Consider the following 18,480-nt stretch of genomic DNA (forward strand, 5'->3'; position numbering starts at 1 on the left):
GGTCAAATTTGACCCATTTTCAAATGTTTCCATATGAGAAATATAGTTTTATTTCATGTAAATGAGATCTGTTGACCATAAATGAATAAAGGAATTGTACATTTTGTAGTAATAAGTGTAAATGAAGTTAATTAAAAGGGGTAACAGAATTTGTTGATAATTTTACATTTCAAATCAGTTAAAACCTGGGGACAAAAGGTGACATAGTTAAGGGAAAGACAATACAAAGGTTAACTAATTTCATATGATGGGCTATGAAGGGATTTCCTTCACTACATTCTGCTTTTAGGAGAACCAGATCCAGGGAGGTTGAGGAAAGAGAGAGTCAGTCAGATTATATATCTAATGTTTTTTGTTAGTTCAGCTGAACTTTATGCCCTTGGTTTTATGTTCACTGTTTGTCATGTTTGTGACTCTATCTATCTGGTCCTGAATGGTCCTCCCCTCTTTCCTTTTTCCAGACTTCTTCAATCTACCATGCTGGTAAAACTAATCTCCTCCATTCAAAATCCTTAGCTTCACAAGCTTTTAACCACAGCTATACTATTTAGAAAATGTTTAAACATCCTTGAAAATCAACATATTTTTTCTAAAACAAAACAAAGCAAACAGAAAACCATCTTGAATTTTTTATTTAGCTACCTTTAAGGATCAAGAGGTTCTAAGCACAAACTTTTATTACACAAGTGCTAAGTGCTAACTACCTTTAACAGCTAGAACCATTAACCATTCAAAAAACAATGTGGCATGAAATTCTGTTGCTTTCTGTTTTTTTATTTTTTATTTTTTAATTTTAATTGCAAGTTCCAACTCATTTATGCTGCTTAAAGTGTGTCCCCTTTGGGTGTGTAATGATTGCTGCTACTGTCTTTTCTGAGAAGCATGCACTGTCCAGAGGATTAGCAGATTAGCAATGCATGCTAACTGTACTAGATATGTCCACTCAGCGATCTGCTACTTCCTTTCAAACCTCACTTTTCTTTATAATGTCTCTATACACATTTAATGAGAGGCTGTATATGCCAGAATTTGGTGAAACCATGCTTATAGGTTTTTCTTCCATATTTCTCTGTCATACGGTAAATGGGAAGTAATTGCTGGTTGGAAATAAAGGTTGTCATTGAGGAACTGAAGAAAGGTCAGACTACATGTGCCATAGGTTTGTTGCAAGGAGTCATGTCAATTCAATTAAAATGCCACTTGTTGCTCTGCTTCTTGCCACTGCTGTTGAAATCATTGCTCTGGGCCATTCACATACGTATGTAGAAAATTAATGGGTGTCTTGCTTTAGTAGCAGAAAAAAACAAAAGGCTAGGAAATACTCAGAAAGACAAGATACATAAATAATCAATTCTCAAATAGGCGTAAACTAGACAAGATGAGAAACAGGCTATGATGAAAAGACAAGCAGATAACAAAGGCTAGAACTCATCACAGACACAATGCTGGAGGAAGACTTGTAAACAGCTGAGGCCAGTTAGTAATCAGGTCACTGTAAGTGGACAGTTGCTTGACTGGAGGTCATGTGATAAGGTTGTGGGTTAAGGATCATGGGAGTTGTAACATTGCAACTTGGAGAGTGGTTCAAAAAGTTTGAATTCCAGGAGAGACAGAAAGCCATTGTATTACAGAGTCTTACTCACAGACACTTGATAAGAGAACAAATGAACAAAATGAAACAAAACAAAAAAACAGGAATTGAAGGCTGTCCTAAACTTGCTGACTCCGATTAATGCTGTGAATGTGACATGGAACTGGTTTCATAGTAGGGAAAAAAAAAAAATTAATAATTGCAGACATAAATCCTAAAACCTCTCATCTATGAATAGGGATGATCTGATTTTCAGACATTTGAATCACAGGTGTATATCAGATCTTAATAACAAATAGCCAAACCGCATTTTTCCAGACCTGCCTCCTGCAGCGATATCATTAACATCAGAACTATTTACGATGTCTCTCTTCAATGGCACAGGTAGGATGACCTAAACTGTGAAAGCTCACAGCTGAACATCTGTTGGCCTTAAAACATCTGGATGGGTCCATAAATCATGGTTTCCTTTGGTACTTCATCGAAAATGTTTGTTTCCATTTTCATCTTGAGGGTTCCTCAGATTGTGGTTCAGTGCCAAAGTGAAGTAGAAATGCCATTACAAAAATAATATTTTAAATCTAGAACTCTTAAGGGATTTTTGATGTGTCTCTCTGAAAAAAAACCCTCTTCATATTTCTATTTAGAACCCAAAGTATCCAAAGAGAGAATTTTATTCAATTTGTAGAGCTAAAGTGTTACTGTGAGACTATTTAAGAAAGATTGTTCTAGAAATAAACACAGCGCCCTCCACAATTATTGGCACCCCTGGTTAAGATGTGTTCTTAGGCTTCTAATAAATTATTATTTTTTTTTTTATTGCAGAAGCATAATCTCACACTGAAAATTGTAGAAAAATCTAACCTTTAAATCAAGTGAATTTTAAAAAATACAAAAAAAATCCACAATTACTGGCACCCCTAACAAAATAAATGTAATTGAAGCATTTTCATAATTTTTACTGTAGTTTTTAAAGTTGATCAGAGTATTCAGAAACTTTTTAAAATTAACTCTTTCCCTGGGGTATAAATATGATGTGACACAGCAGCCTATTTCTCTTATCCACTCTTCAACATGGGAAAGACAAGAGAACACCCCGTTCAAGTAAGGCAGATGTGTGTCGACCTTCATAAGTCAGGCAATGGCTACAAGAAAATAGCCACTCGCCTAAACTTGCCCATATCTACAGTTAGAGGAATCATTAAGAAGAACTGGAACAATGACAAACAAGCCAGGGCGAGGACCCAAGTTTATCTTGCCACCCCGCACAGTGAGGAGGATGGTGAGAGAAGTAAAAAAATCTCCAGAGCTCAGTGTTAGAGAACTGCATCAAAGAGTGACATCTTGGGGTCACAAGGTCTCCATAACAACCATCAGACGCTATCTACATGCCAACAAGCTGTTAGGGAGGCATGCAAGGAAAAAGCCTTTTCTCACCTACAATCACATATGTAAACATCTGGAGTTTGCTAAGCGGTACAGGGACTTCAACTGGGACCGTGTGCCTTGGTCAGATGAGACTCAGATAGAGCTTTTTGGCAACAAACACTCCAAGTGGGTCTGGCGTAAAACAAAAGATGAGTATGTGGAAAACCACCTCATGCCAACTGTGAAGTATGGTGGAGGATCTGTGATGCTGTGGGCCTGTTTCTCTTCCAAAGGCCCTAGGAACCTTGTAAGTGTGCATGGCATCATGAACTCTTTGAAATACCAGGACATTTTAAATCAAAACCTGATGGCCTCTGTCGGAAAGCTGAAGATGGGTCGTCATTGGGTCTTTCAGCAGGATAATGACCCAAAACATGTGGTGAAATCTACACAGGTTCAGCAAACACAAAGTCAAGCTCCTCCTATGGCCATCTCAGTCCCCAGGACTCTGGATAATCTAGAAAGATTGGGCAAAGAGGAATGGTCAAAGATCCCTCTCTCTGTATTCTCCAATCTTGTGAAATGTATAGGAGGAGATTAAGTGCTGTCTTGTTGGCAAAAGCGGGTTGTACGTAGTATTAACATCAGGGGTGCCAATAATTGTCATGTAAAAAAATATGTATATTTCTTAATGTGGGATATTTTTTCCACTGAATAATTGTACTTAAATTAAAGGACGGATTTTTCTCCTTTTTTTGCCTTGTGGTTCTATGTTGTTTAAAAATAATTAATTTATTTATTTATTTATTAGAAGCCTAAGAACACATCTTAACCAGGGGTGCCAATAATTGTGGAGGGTGCTGTATATACTGTATGTGTAGCAGCCAGGGAAAAGCCCTTTAGCTGGTCAAATTACCATACAAACTATAAGTAATTGCTATACTATGCTTTACTATAAGTAGAGATCTAGCATTTAAGTCTGGTGACCTGAAAAAAGGAGAAAACTGCATATAAAGATGAAAGATTCCAACAATTCCATCTCCCTCTAAATTTCTAACCTGATCTGCTTACTGACAAATTTGAAAGAATTATAGTTTGCACTGGGATATGAGCTCTCATTTTAAGACCGCCTCATCACCCAAGGAAAAGGTCATTCATGCCTTTCGAACACAAGCCTTATTGTTGTCTCTTCAACGGCTGTTCTATTCATGCTAACACAGGTGAGGAAATAATCACTGATTAATTAATTCAGAACAATTTAGTTCTGATGACTAAATATCTTGTTTCTTAATGACTTTTTATTAGATCAGTGAACCATTTTAAAGCTTTGCTTTGTCATCTGTATAAAGTGTATAAACACTCACCTCTGTTTTGATGATGAAGTGATGGTCCAGGAGCATCGCTGACAGTTTGAGAGTTGGTATCACTAACTATCTAAAAACTTGTTCAAGTCATAAGAAAATCACACATAGGTATCAAGGATTTAATCATCTTTAGGCAAACTAATAGTGTTATGCACTGTGTTTGTTAAACTGGCTTCTTATTCCATTTTGTGAAGGCTAACTAGCCAAGACAAAGCTTCAAGTTTTAATGCTATTTCTTTGTTAAATAATTTGAAATACTGATCATTTTAGTTGCAGCATAATAGAAGGCATTTTAGACAGACCGAAGACAACATTTTCTAAAGGATTCCTTCCACATACATCTAAATATCCCTTTGGCCATATGAATATTTTATTTTTAAGATTTAATGCACCATTCCACTAGGGCAAGGATAATATTTAATTTGATAATGCTGCCCTGACACAATAGTAAAAGGACCTAAAATCCATCATCACAAATCCTGGTATAATATTCTTGCATGACTTGATGACTTTGTGGTCCAAAGGGGTAATATGTCAGAAAAACTCATATTATTATTTGAGATATTGTTGATGCCAGATAGAGTAAGTGATGCAATGTAGTTGGGAATCAGCAACTGTTACTAAATCCAGAAATCCAGAAAGCAGAGCATAGAATTCTCATTTTCAAAGTCATTGAAATATATTGCTCTTGCTGTTGGAAATCTGTGTTACTTATATTTCTTTTCACTCTTTTTTTTTTCTCCTGAAAAAAGAGCAGCTGCTACCAAATTGGTCTCCTCTGTATTTCCAAAATCTGAATCCATCAGGAAAATAAACTTTCTAATAATATCATAAACTAAGAGTCTACACTTTTTTTTTTTACTTTGTTGGTTTAAATATGATAAGATAAAGCACTTTAACTAAGACGAGGATGTTCCATTTTCCAGTATTACGTCACCTGAGAATACTACAATAAATTTCTTTTGTGATAACTTATTACAGTTTTATATAATTACCAGGACCTGTACCACTTGTGTGACTCACATCCAGCTGTTCCCATGTTATGATTTAAACAACAGCCCTGGTCAACTGACAAGAAATACAGAGCATTTTAAGAAATCCAGTAGTGCAAATCCAGCACTGGCTTGATTCTCTTAACAAACTAGTCTACAACACTTGGGAAATGTGGGGAAACAAAAAAGATTTGCTACATCTATTGACGCTGTCCATTTGTAGCAGAGGAGGGTGGTGTCGTCAGACGTTTTGGTTTCAGAGGATAACTTTTCTGAACTGCCTCACCCACAGACTCTAAAATGCTTCCCCACCTTCCGAATGCTTTGGACGACTGTTTTGAAAGGAAGTATAAATCAGGCTGTAAAGACTTTATCACAGCACCAGTTGGATGTGCTTACTTTCAGAAACTCTCTCCTCCAGGTGTGCAGTTCAGCATCAATTCCAGAACGCATGCAGACTTTCTGACAGAGATTAATCGAAGATGTAATGATTTTGCAATGTCGGTAGAATCCACTGGGAATCTCAAGACAAGCTTCATCACTGCATTTAGAGCCAATATCCAAAACCAATTGATCTTGGAATTGGCAAATTTACAAGCATGAACCTAATGACTGCACCAGTCGAGTGTGAATGTGGGTGTTATAACCTACTGGGAGTGTGGGGGTTTTGGATACTGAAGCTATTCATGCATGAACTTAAAACAGATCTTGCACAGAAAAGGACCTGAAACTGTGTTTTCTTATTGCAAAGGAACTTTGCTGTGTAACTCACAGTAGCAACAATAATCTGACTCAGTCTGCTGATTAAAGAGGTTCACAAGAACTGAAAATGTACAGAAACATCCTGCCTTAGAATGATGTAAGGATATTCACCCCATTCCCACCCACTCCAGAAGGAATTCTGACAAATCACACCCATTCATGTAGGAATTCTGATTAATCAAGCCTGCTTCCAAAGGAGTTCTGACCAATCCTACCCTCTCAATGAGCTATTATTGACTGTACCTGCTTGGGATGTTCATTTTTGGCAAAAAATATGATCAAATCATTTATTTAGTCTACAGAGAATGATCCTGACTAGGTTAAAGCATTCACTAAAAAAATGAACATGGTAAACCTGACATATATAATGCACTGCTATAATGAACATGGCTTTTCTTTGCAAGCTTTAAATGTGACCACCTTTTCCCTTCAACGTGAAAGTAAAACCATCCATTACTGTGATGTTTCTCCTATCCATGAGAATGCATGTAAAACAAATTTACACAATAATCAATCTTATTACTATGATTAAAAAGCAAATGTTCTTGCTCCTTTTCACACTTGTGCTGTGGAGGACTGCTCTCTGGCTGAATTGGTGGTCTTCCACTAGAGATAGGGAGTGTTTGGGAGTGCCTTGGAATGACAGGAATGTCATAGTGTGTGTACACAGGTGCACTAGGAAATAGGATAGGATTGGGATCAGACGGTTAATTGGGAAAACTAAATGGACATATAAAATAAGTGCCTATACTTTTCTGCAATCAGTCCATACTAAAACAATTAGTCCACACATGAATCTGGAAATATAGGAAAGGCAACCAAGGGTTATAGAAATCACCTTATTGGCTCTGAATAAGACAATTATTGGGGGAAGAGTGACGAAAAACTATAGTTTGCACAGCTCTGGGAAAAATGTGGACAATCATTCATAATTTTCATTGTTGCTCCATTCTCTGGAAAAGATTAATGGACATGCTTAGCTTCTACTTTACCGTGATTTACAATTTAAGATGAAACAGCAAGATTACAATAAGTTGTCCTCCTAAACCCCATACATTAAGTGTTCGAGTTGTGCCAGATTTAAGACTAATTTGCTCGCACTTCCAGACTACAAGTCTTGGACTGCGGTCCTGGGTGGAAAATGACAGCATTTGCAGAACAGATGTTTGTGTTTTCTGTAAAGCCTCAGTTTATGCATGAGTGCTGTTAACAGAGCCGTTTAAGTGACATAAAACATGAACTGCTAATTAAATAAGTGTAAAAAAGGAAAGAAAAAAAGAAAGGAAAAGATAACAAGACAGAAAGCAAGTTGAAGACAAAAATAAATTTTAATTTATTATAGTCAAATGTGGTCTTTATACTTTCGCAGAGATTTCATTTAATGTCTGCCACAAGACTTGTGTCTCATTTCTCTCCAAGTATCTGTTTTTTTTTTTACTGTTTTTATTTGGCCTGATTAGAGACTTATCACAAATAACAAACACATGTTGAACCCAAGGAATACATTGTGTAGGTTATATGGCTACTATTTCTGGGCCTGGATGGTATTTCTGAAATGGCTGTCTGAGTGTGCTAAATCTTATGACTTACTTTATCACTTAATCATTTCCTAGCTTTTGTTTTAGATTTGATATGTGCATCTCTTTCTTTCTTTCTTTCTTTTTTTTGGTTGAGAGGTCATATGCGTGACTTGGTCTTTTAATGCTCCAGGTGTGAAGTCACATTTTGCTCTATTTCCTTCAGTTCTTGGCCCAGGTCTACTGTAGTTAAAGTCACTGTTGTGCCAATAAATAAGACTTTAAATGGACAAAACAGCTGTCACTCATGGTCCCCTGCCAGTTTATTGGAGGGGTTGTGGTTTCCTGCATTTCGTCATTCGATATCATCCGGCCATAATCTTACGATTCGGAACAATTTCCTGAGCCCTAGACGATTCCTCAATCTTGGATACCGCAGCATTAAAACCGCACTGGATTTTGGATGTAGGATTTGTTTGAGTTGCTATAATAATCTTTCCAAGAGCATAATGAATTCAAACTCTTGCTTAAACACTTGCAAGGGAATGTAGATCCAGTTTGCCAGTTCAAAATTTTAAGTCACTGAAAAATGTGACATGGTTAAACCATTTTATTATTACACCACAACCACCATTTGTTTTTGTCTGGAAGCATGACAGTTCACTTTTGCTCAATAACAGCCATGGAATGTGATTAAGCCTAAAGATCTGTGACGACACCTGATCGCTAGCTTGTGCTCAATTATTTGAACAAACATGTACATTTCTCATAGACAGCGATTTTTAATTTCTCCCAGATGCACGGTGAGTTGGCTTCGGTCCAGACTGTCTGTGGAAACAGTGAGAAATTCAACGCATCTCCTACTGTAGCAAAATGGCTGTTTGAATTAAATATAAATATGTGAGTGTTTCATTATCTGCACCCTGTTGGTGAAAGATTTGTTCTTGCACTGTGCCACTGGATTCAGAAGCCCACAACCACTGTGACACTAGCTATCATGGTTCAGCACGGATCATCCGTCAACACCTTCAGTTCCACTGAATATGATCCTAAATCATTGCACTGAGAGGCCAAGCAGACACCCAAATTCAATGTGGAAAAGTCTTCAGTTGGCTGTGTTGTTCTTGGCATGGCACAGTGAAATGACAACATTTCCCTTCCTGCTAAAGGAAAGCTGTTCTCTGTGGGGTCAAGGTAGATGGTTCATCCAAGATCAAAAGTAACATGGACCAGAGGCAATCCAAAACAACAGTAGTTTTATCATCCTCTTGCATTGCATGGACTGACTGAACTTGGAGAAGTCAGACCTTGTAAATGCCCAGGGAGACTGTATACAACAAGACAATCCCTTAAAAGTAAGGAGAAAGAAACCGGATCATCCAGCAGCATTGTGGGAAAAAAACAACTTTAGTATAATACCATAGTGAAATATCTGCCTGTCATATTTAAGAACAATGAGCTAGTTATAATACTCTAACCATAATGAACAGATTTAAAAAATAATGTGTGGTGAATTGACAAAAAATAAACTTATAAATGTTGATATGGGGAAGCTTCTGTAAAGAAACTCTTTCTTTTTTTGTTGTAATTGTAGTTTCCTGTATCAGTGCTTTGTTACAGTCAATTCAGGACTTTCTGATTTCCCGGCTTTTAAGGGAACGAATGTTTATAGCTGCTGTAATGTAAGTGAGAGTAGGAATTAATTTGATTCATGGATTTTGCAACATTACACCACAAAATCTAACTATAAACGTATAAGAAAAATACACTATCTTGCTCATTAGTAAATAGTAAACAATCATAATCATTGACAGTTGTGCTGTGGTATAAATATAACATAAAATGTGCTGTTAGAGGCCAATAATCAAATTTAGCATGGTAACAAGAACTCAAAATGCATCACATCACCCTGTTGTTGTTTTGCTATAACAGCACACCCTGTTCTGTTTTATTACCTTTTAACTTCTATTTTATTCTAAAAAACAAATCTACAATAATATAATCAGCATGGTTTCCAATTAGCTCTTTACCACTCAGTCACAGTGAAAAACATATCATCCGAGGTTTGGTTGCTTGCTTTGGTTGATTTTCTTTAATGATAGATTGTAGCCTGCGGTATAATTCTCATACCTAAGTCATGTTTGTCTTGATTTGTGTTTATTTATGTACGTTTTTTATTGATTTGTTTGTCCATAGCAACGTCTCTCAGCCCATATTACTCATGTCCTTGTTTAGACATGGCTATGATCAGGCTACAGCTAAACATATTTGCAAGGCATTTCTTACAACCACGAGCTGTTTTCTCAAGAGCATTGCTCGGTGTCTCGCTTTGATCACAGTATATCTTATACAAACATCTAAATTGTACAGCTAATCAAAACCGTCTTGCACAGAGAAAAAAAAAACGCATGGCTGGCTTTGACCACAGCTGAAAACAAATCCACTTAGACTGGGTTTTGCCAGAGTGTCAAGGGGAACAGTAAAGCCACAAATCAAATCGTTCTAAGTTTTGGAGGGATAGAATCACCAGCTGCTCTCGTAAGTGAGGACTCTTCAAAACTCAGGCCAAAATGCTACTCCAAAAATTAGCATATACACTGCAATCATAGACATGTCAAAGCACAATATTGGTTTTTTAACATGGCTTTCCATCAAATTTACATCACATTAACTTATTTAGAGGTGATAATATTTAAAAATGGAAACCAGGACCCTAAAAGGGAAAAAAGAGATACTTTTTAACAACCCTGTGGTAAATTTATTCAGGTCAATGGATCAACAAAAATGCAATTCTTATTTATTCAAAAGGTAAACATATTAAATTGAAAAAGAAAAAGAAATGAACTACACATCCAAGGGAGCAGATCAGAAATGGTATAAAATGCACTGTTCTTATATTATGCATAACAGCCTTCATGCTAGCAGGACTTAAGCAATGCAAGTACTGTAAAAACTGTTAATTTTTCATTAATAGGATATTCAGTCAAATTGTAAATTGTAGTTTTGGTGCTTATCTAGCTCAGTGAGAAATATACATCATACTATTAACTGCTCTTTACAGGACACTTATAGGCATTTGATAGCCACTGGGATTCAGAAAATGATAATGATTATGATGATGATGATGATGATGATGATGATTTTGTTGTTGTTGTTATTATTATTATTATTATTATTATTATTATTATTATTATTATTATTATTATGTAAAATACTGCTTTTTCAATGCTGCATAAATCATCAAATTTAAGACTAAGTCAATACAGTAGCAATCAATTAAGGCAATACTTAAAACAGTGCAAATTTTTTCCCCAAGGCACTTATGTGGAATGTTCAGAACATTTATTTACAAAATCCAAATTTAAAGCCACAGCTCACAAGTAGAAAACAAACAAACAAACAAAAAATTGCAGTCATTTATCTTCATCCGTAATCCCAGTCCTTTTTTCCTAGTCTTTTCCAGTCTTGCCATCTCAAAGATGTTTCAGATTCTTAGCAAATGCTAAAAAACTGGGCCTAGTTTTAAAGGCCTAGAATACAAGAATTGTAGATTCCTGAGGAAAACTGTAAGGTTCAGGCGGAATTTTCCAGAAGGTCATAAGTGAGCATGCTCAGAGCTCTGGTCACTGTCATGGCTGTCGTCCTCATTGGCGGGGGATCCTACCGGGTGATGCAGTCCCACCATGCCTGCAAACTCGGAGGGCAACAGGGTTCCTTTCTTCACGTTCACCAGTTCTTTCTCTCGCGCCGCAGCACCCTGCTGTCCTCCTTTCACTCGTTTCCACTTCATCCTCCTGTTCTGAAACCACACTTTCACCTACGCAGATTGAAGACGCAACAAATCAATTCAAGTTTCAGTTAAGCAAAGAGTATACTGTACAGCTATTTAAAAGCAATACACTCCTGGTATCATAAAGTGGATAATGACACAGAGTAGCCAAATGTACACAATATTTACAGGTTTAATTGCGTCTCTTAGCAACATTGACTTGCCAGAACTGCCTTTAGAGAAACTCAATGCCCCTCGGTACGTGCCTGAGCAAGCGGGTGTGATACTTTTGAGAAGGAGCGGTTGTGGCATATAAGCCCCTCCTCTAAAACCACCATCACCTCTATGTGAGAGGTCTCTTCTTAATGTGGCTGTACAAACGTATGTGTTTCTGCTTGATTTACAAGCTTTTTGTAAGAGAGCACTGAGTGCACAGGGTTCACTTTTACTCTCACTTGTTCACTTTACACTGCTTTTACTTAAGGCGCACACACAGCACCTCATTTTCCATGGCAGGATTCGGCAGCTCTTTGGTGTCACACTTACAGAAGATATCTTTCTTTTCTACTGTGGGTATTTTTCTTCATGGAATTTAAATGAGTGGATGTGCAGTAACCTGATTGGCACCATGGGGGTTGGCATCAGGTGGCCAGGCTATTTACACCTGGTCAATAATGTGCTGATACATGGCGTCTGGCAGCCTGCTGGCTCGTGGCCCTGACTCATTTGCCTGACTCAGCAACTTGCCCTGTATTTGTATCACTTGGTGATGATTAAGCTGCTGCCTAAAACAGTCCGAACAGTTCCAGACCCCAAGTTGGTAACCACCCCCAACCTATGCGACTATTTTAGGGGTAGGTAGCTATTTTGGATGGCAGGTATTTTAGAGTGAGCTGCATGAGCATGAAACTTGTCTAACATCACAGTTGTAAAGTTCATATTCCTAGTTAACTGAACAGAACATTATCAGATCTTTCAATAAGAGCTCAACAGTTTTTAAGAAGGTCAGACTATGTGTGTGTGTGTTTTATTTGATTTATGATATAAAACACAGTGGGATATCCTGTTTAAGGAAAATAATCAGTAACCTGGGTGGTGGGATACGTCACCATATTAATGAATGTTCATTTTTTATGATTTCATATATATATTTATTTTAAGTCTTTGATTCTATGGAACATCTGCCACATAAGTTCATGTGAATGAATTATTACTATAGAAATGACAACATATTTGAGCAGCTGCATTAATCTTTGCAGCTGGAACAACTGTCAGAGCCAAGCTGTTATAGGACATTAATCAAGACCTTCTGACCAATCAGTTTCGAGAATTCGACACCGCTGTGGTATAAAGTGATTTAACCAGTTATTGTAATAATGTTTTAACTTCACAACGTCATTAGAATGTTGTTCACAGAATATCCACATCTAAACACTGATCTAGCACTATGAGCATTAGTGCTAGGGCTAAAAATTTAGTATATATTTAGTATAGATTTGTGTATGTAGAGAACACATGACCAGTTTAAACTGTTCCCAAAGCTTTAACATTTATAAACTGCCCTGATAACCAAAACCTGTTTGCTTTGTAGATGTCATTTAGAGGAGCACTGAAAACAAGAGGATCATGCGGTACTAGACGGAGAATACTTTCACACAGACTGATCCATCACTCGTTACTTTCTTCAATATAATGTGACGAGTGAACACATTAACTAGTGAAATTTAGCTGTTCCAGGATCAACCCACACACAGATTTATTGGACCAGTGAAGGGAATCTTCGAGAGCCAGTGTGTGGAGGAGTGCGGAGAGAAAACAGGGCTGAACAGGAAGACTTGAATCCTATGTGAGTTGTCTGGCTTCTTAGGCTTTTCATTGGGCCAAGACGCTCAAGATGGGTTTATCCTAAAGGTTTTCCGGATCATGCATGAGTGTGTGAGATCCATAGGCTGGGGAGGATAAATGCAAGCAAAAGTTTGATTTAGGTTGGGATACCATGGACGCCAAAGGTGGAGTCGAAGCGTTGTATGCTGGTTAAAAGAAAATTCAGTAGGTTTTGGTCGTATTTAAGGGTGTCAGAATTCCAGAGTGTGAAATACACTGTGTGCGTGAGAGAAGTGGTGGAAACATTTGGCTCTTGTCGGGCTCCACAAACAGCGGGAGAAATAAGGATACGTACATAAACGTGCACACTCTCAAAACAGATGTGTTAAAAACAACATTTAGTGTCGCATTTTCAACACATCTGTCTGTCTAATCAAATATATCACATTTATTTATTTTTTTAAAACAACTGGTGTGTTTTCGGGCCCTTTTTTTGCGCTAAAATACAGAGCAGTATTTTAAAGGCTATGTATTTGACACTCGTTAACTCTCAACTTATACAAACAAGAAACAGATATGTAGATGTGAAGATGATACAAAAAGTATGCTGTTAATTATCACGTTATTTTTAAAAGTGGATAAACACACACACACACACACACAAACCAGCTGTACAGCTTGTGTTTTGAAATCTATTAGCCTCAGAGAGATATCGTGCTTTTCATCTACAAGATTACCAAATGTCAAAATATTGGATTTTTAACCTTTTACTTTTCTGCTTGCTTCAAGGTTACAAACCTTCCAATCAAAATGAGATGTGTAAATAGTGTTTCAAGTATTATTTTACGTAGTTTACCCTAAATCTAACCATGATTAATTTTTTTTGGCAATTAAAATAATGGCACAGCTGGATCTCACCCTGTGCAAACATAAATATTCAGCAGAAAGTAAGCTCAGTAAGAGGCATACTTGTCTCTCTGTGAGGTCAAGGTTGACGGCGATTTCGTAACGTCTTAGCCGTGTCAGATAGTTGTGGTGGGCAAACTCCGACTCCAGTTCCCGGATCTGCTCCTTGGTGAACGCTGTGCGCTCCTTCCTGGGCTTACTGCTCACGTCTGACTTATAGCTCCCGTCTTGGGAATCTGAAATGAAAAACAGAACATTTTCCAGCTGTGGGGGGAAAATTCGCCGAAACTGGACAAAAAAAGTTTGATTGAAAATACAAAAGGACAGAAATAAAAGACCTGGGAATGTGTGATAAACTACAGGAGCCCAGGAGAAATGAAAATAAAATGAGAGCTAAACAATTAGGGGTTCCAGTCACCTTTTATTACAGCGATATTGGTCATGTGTTTGCAGAAGGCCATAGAGGCCAGGCGCAGAGTAAACCTGGACTAAATCAGCACAGCTCTACTGTTCTCTCATTTCTATATGATCCAGGCTACATTTCACTGGCCTTCACTGTATATCAGGTATTATTTTTTAAAAATGTGTTTTAAGCTTTTTACTAGTAACATAAGATATTTGCAAATGCAGAATATAGCACTTACTATTCATGCTATAGTTTTTGTACAGTACTCATATCGTTTGTCTTGGCAATTCATTGTATATAATTTTCCATTTAATTGTACTGGAATTAAAAGTAGCAAACAAACTTACTGCTTTCTTTTTAATGGTTTTAATAAGGTCTGCCTCTTACCTATAGTAACCTGAGTGCACGGTAGGGTGATTTTGTTAAGTGGAACAGTAAGTCGTGCGTGTGCTGGCCAGTGGTGTGCAGGTTTAATGGCCGAGTCTGGTGCTACACTGGGTCATTCCTTCATCAGCCTCAGAGGTATAACTTGCTGTGGCATTTTCCTTCAGAGCTTTAATGGCCTACTGGTGAAACTGGGCTTTAAATTTTTGCACCAGTCACACCTGTGCTTTTGATCCCCCAACATGTGTACTGCATTTTAAACCCCAAAATATCTTTAGTGTTCATGCTGAAAACTGTCATTTATTGTTTTATCGATTGCTTTCCATTTGCAAAAACATAAATACAATTTAAACTCGATTTTGTATTGACATTGTGTTGAATTAATTTTACTGTAAATCTTGGCGTTTTAATAAAGACCTGACATTACTGATATTATTGGCAACTTTTTTGAAATGTGTTTACTTCTAAAATATTATAGAGCACTCCAGCTCCTCATAATCAGCCTGCAGGAAAGACACTGGTGGGCTTTTCCCCCCATTCTTCAGCACGTCTATTACTTAAAGACTTTCATGCTAGCAGTTGAAAATAAAATCCATGTCTGAAAGAGTGGCCCATAAATTATGATCCAGCACTTTGTCGCCTCGAACTGTAATATTTAAAATGCCCCTGTGAAGTTTAACCAAAACTAACCCCTAAAGTGTTTTCATGAAAAGGATAAAGGCACCATTACAGCGCTGAAACTGCTGCCTTTACTTTCATGGAGGAGGAATCATTTTTGAAAGCATATTTTTGTCCTGACCACATGAAAGAGATCTGAGGAAAATTACAACCCATTTCATTTATTGCTACTGAACTTGCAAGAGCTGGTCACTCAGCTATTTGGTGCCACCATTCATTTAATAAATGTCTTGAGCAGCACCTTTCAGAGAAGAACAAAGCAGAATAGAAAATAAAATATCGGGTAATGACGAGAATTTATTGTTAGACCTTTCTGTACATGCACATTTGATGTGAATGAAAAAGCATTAACGTGATGTTAGGAAATGTTTACAGTCAGTGGCAATTTAATTTCTAAACTCAAACATACTGCCCTTTTGATTTTAATTGCATATACAACAAAATATGTTTAGGAGGACTTGTGAAATTACGAAACACCACAAAACAATGGAAATTTAATGCATGAGCTGAGGAACGTGACTTTACACCTGATTCAGCTTAATGTACAAGCAGCCTACTATGTTGCGTGGCAATGTATTTAATAGTTTGTTTTTGTGTGCTGTTTGTCAATGGTTTAAATTAACACATTGTCATTGCTGTTTGGATAAAATTGCAATAATATGTCAATACTGGGACAGTCATGTCACCAAATGTCATGAAACTTTAAGTGATGTGAATTGAAATGAATTTAAAATAATTGTTTGTTTTGGATCTGTCCTTTACAGACAGCCTTACTGTATTACACCCTAATAAAATAATAAAAAAAATATATACTACAAAGAAAGAAAGATATTTTTATTCCCTTTCAGAACTGACATGACCTATGTGGATTAATCCTAAAAAGCATGTATGTGTAATATAAATAAAACGAGTGTTCTGACAGGTTAAAAAAATCATAATAGAATCCCAAAAAAAGAGGGAAGGATCATATTCCTGGCCAGCATGGTTTAGTAGTGCGTATGGAAATAGAATGGAGGACTACCAAACCATAGTTGGTTTAGAAAAATTAAACTCGTACTGTAAAATCTTTAGCCGATAGACTCTGTGAAGATGTAAGAGCGGTAAGACGTGTAATTTAAATCCAGGATCTCAACCTGAAGTCTAAATGAAAGAAACTCAAATGACCATACAAAAATAAAATGACAACAATTACCATGGATGCTGATATATTCATTCCATCTTATGGGTTAGAGTAGAGAGTATTCAGTGTCTTTAAAAAATATATATATAAAATATTTCACTCTGATGTATGTTTGTAATAATTATTCAATTATTTAATTATAATTTTTTTTAAAAAAAGTAAAACATATATATATATATATATATATATATCACTTTACATCTGAAGAGTGAAAATTGTTGTTAAATTATATATGGAACAAAATATCTGTTTGAACTGTTGTGAAAAAACACTTGGCCTATAATAAACAAAAAAAATACAGTAAATGAACTCAGTACTGAGTTACTTGGGCTTTAAAAAGTCGGACTCTTATGGGCCATTTGGTAATATTTATAATTGTTAGTGAATTAATTATTTTTCTGTAAATTTATTTTATACAAAAAAGTCACTATTTTAAAAATAATTTCATATTAAAGTTTTCTTGATATGTGTCAACAATGATGCAGTTATACTGAATAAATATGGCTTGCTTACCCGAGTTGTCACTCTTTCCTTTACTGTTCCTCCTCTCTGGTTCGATGGGTGACATTGCTTGCCGCCCGTAGTCCCCAGACCCACACACTGCTCCCGCTGGGTCAGTGTTTCCTAGGCCTGTGCTTGCTGTGCACATATTCTGACTCGCTGTTCCTCCAGACGTGCACAGCTCTGAGACAGGAGTGTCAGGGTGAGGAAGACATGCAGCGTGACGAGTGCTGCCAGGTGAGGGCATCTGCTGGACATGCCAGGTGGGCTGATGGTGTTGTTGATGGGGCAGCTGCTGAGAAGGATGGTTGCGTGCATGAAGCCCTCCAAAACTTCCCTCCTCTCCTGTGTAACTGCACGGCGGTGAGGTTCCTGGCAAATCAGGGTAGGAGACGTGATCAGAGCGGCCATGCAATGCCAGCGAGGACTGGGTGAAAGCCGGGTGGAGAGTCTGGGCTGGAGCATGTGGGTTCCGCAGGCAGCCGAACAGAGAATGATCCATCTTGCTTCAATCACCTCAAATCCACACTGAAGTACTCCAGACCAAAAAATCACAAAAATACACCCTACAAGACTGAACTGAATGTCAAACTAGAGAGAGAAGATGCAGAAAAGTGGTAGTGGGAGGACCAAAAAAAACCCCTAAAAATCACTCCGCTCCTTTCTGGCCTCTCTTGTACGGCTCTCACAATCCAGGACTTGAATGGCAAAAGGAAGAGGGAGCAGGCGGCGATGAAAGACAGGGCCTCCGGTAATCCTGAGCATGCAGCCCCTGTTGCCAGGCCGGCCGAGGGTAAACACACACAGCCTGCTGGAGGCTGCTCGGGTGACACACAACAGAAAGGGAGGGAGAGACTGAGAGAGAGAGAGAGAGAGAGAGAGAGAGAGAGTGAGAGCGTGCGCAAGAGAGAGAGAGAGAGAGAGAGAGCAGGGAGTGTAGGGGTGCTTCCAAAGAAATGGAAAAGCACAGAGGAATAGACGGAGAAACAGAGATCGGGGAGGCTCAGAGGAGGAGATGTAGGGCTGGATGTTATATATAGGGCGTAACTTGAGAGTGAGGCCGGGTCACTGGCTGCTTGCTACTGACCACATGCTTATGGTCTTCCTCTAGAAAGTGAAAGACAATAAATTTGAACCTGGCCAAGCAGGTCTGACCTCAAGGGAAACGCAGGCAATTTATTTTGGATCTCAGCTGTCTGATCCTGGCTGGCACATTTTCTAAGAACTGAGTCATGTCA

General features: G+C 37.7%; 1 protein-coding gene across 1 annotated transcript; it reads right to left on the reverse strand.

The window, feature by feature from the left end:
* Positions 1-10,351: 10,351 nt before the first annotated feature.
* Positions 10,352-18,126, reverse strand: meox2b (mesenchyme homeobox 2b). Its single transcript, XM_058378011.1, has 3 exons — positions 17,255-18,126; positions 14,157-14,329; positions 10,352-11,411 (listed from the first exon to the last, which is right to left on the reverse strand). Exons 1-3 carry the CDS (start codon positions 17,742-17,744, stop codon positions 11,190-11,192), a joined length of 885 nt encoding a protein of 294 aa, XP_058233994.1. The 5' UTR covers positions 17,745-18,126; the 3' UTR covers positions 10,352-11,189.
* Between the last annotated feature and the right edge of the window lie 354 nt (positions 18,127-18,480).

Source organism: Hemibagrus wyckioides, linkage group LG24, assembly GCF_019097595.1.
Source record: "Hemibagrus wyckioides isolate EC202008001 linkage group LG24, SWU_Hwy_1.0, whole genome shotgun sequence".
In the NCBI taxonomy this organism is placed as follows: domain Eukaryota; kingdom Metazoa; phylum Chordata; class Actinopteri; order Siluriformes; family Bagridae; genus Hemibagrus; species Hemibagrus wyckioides.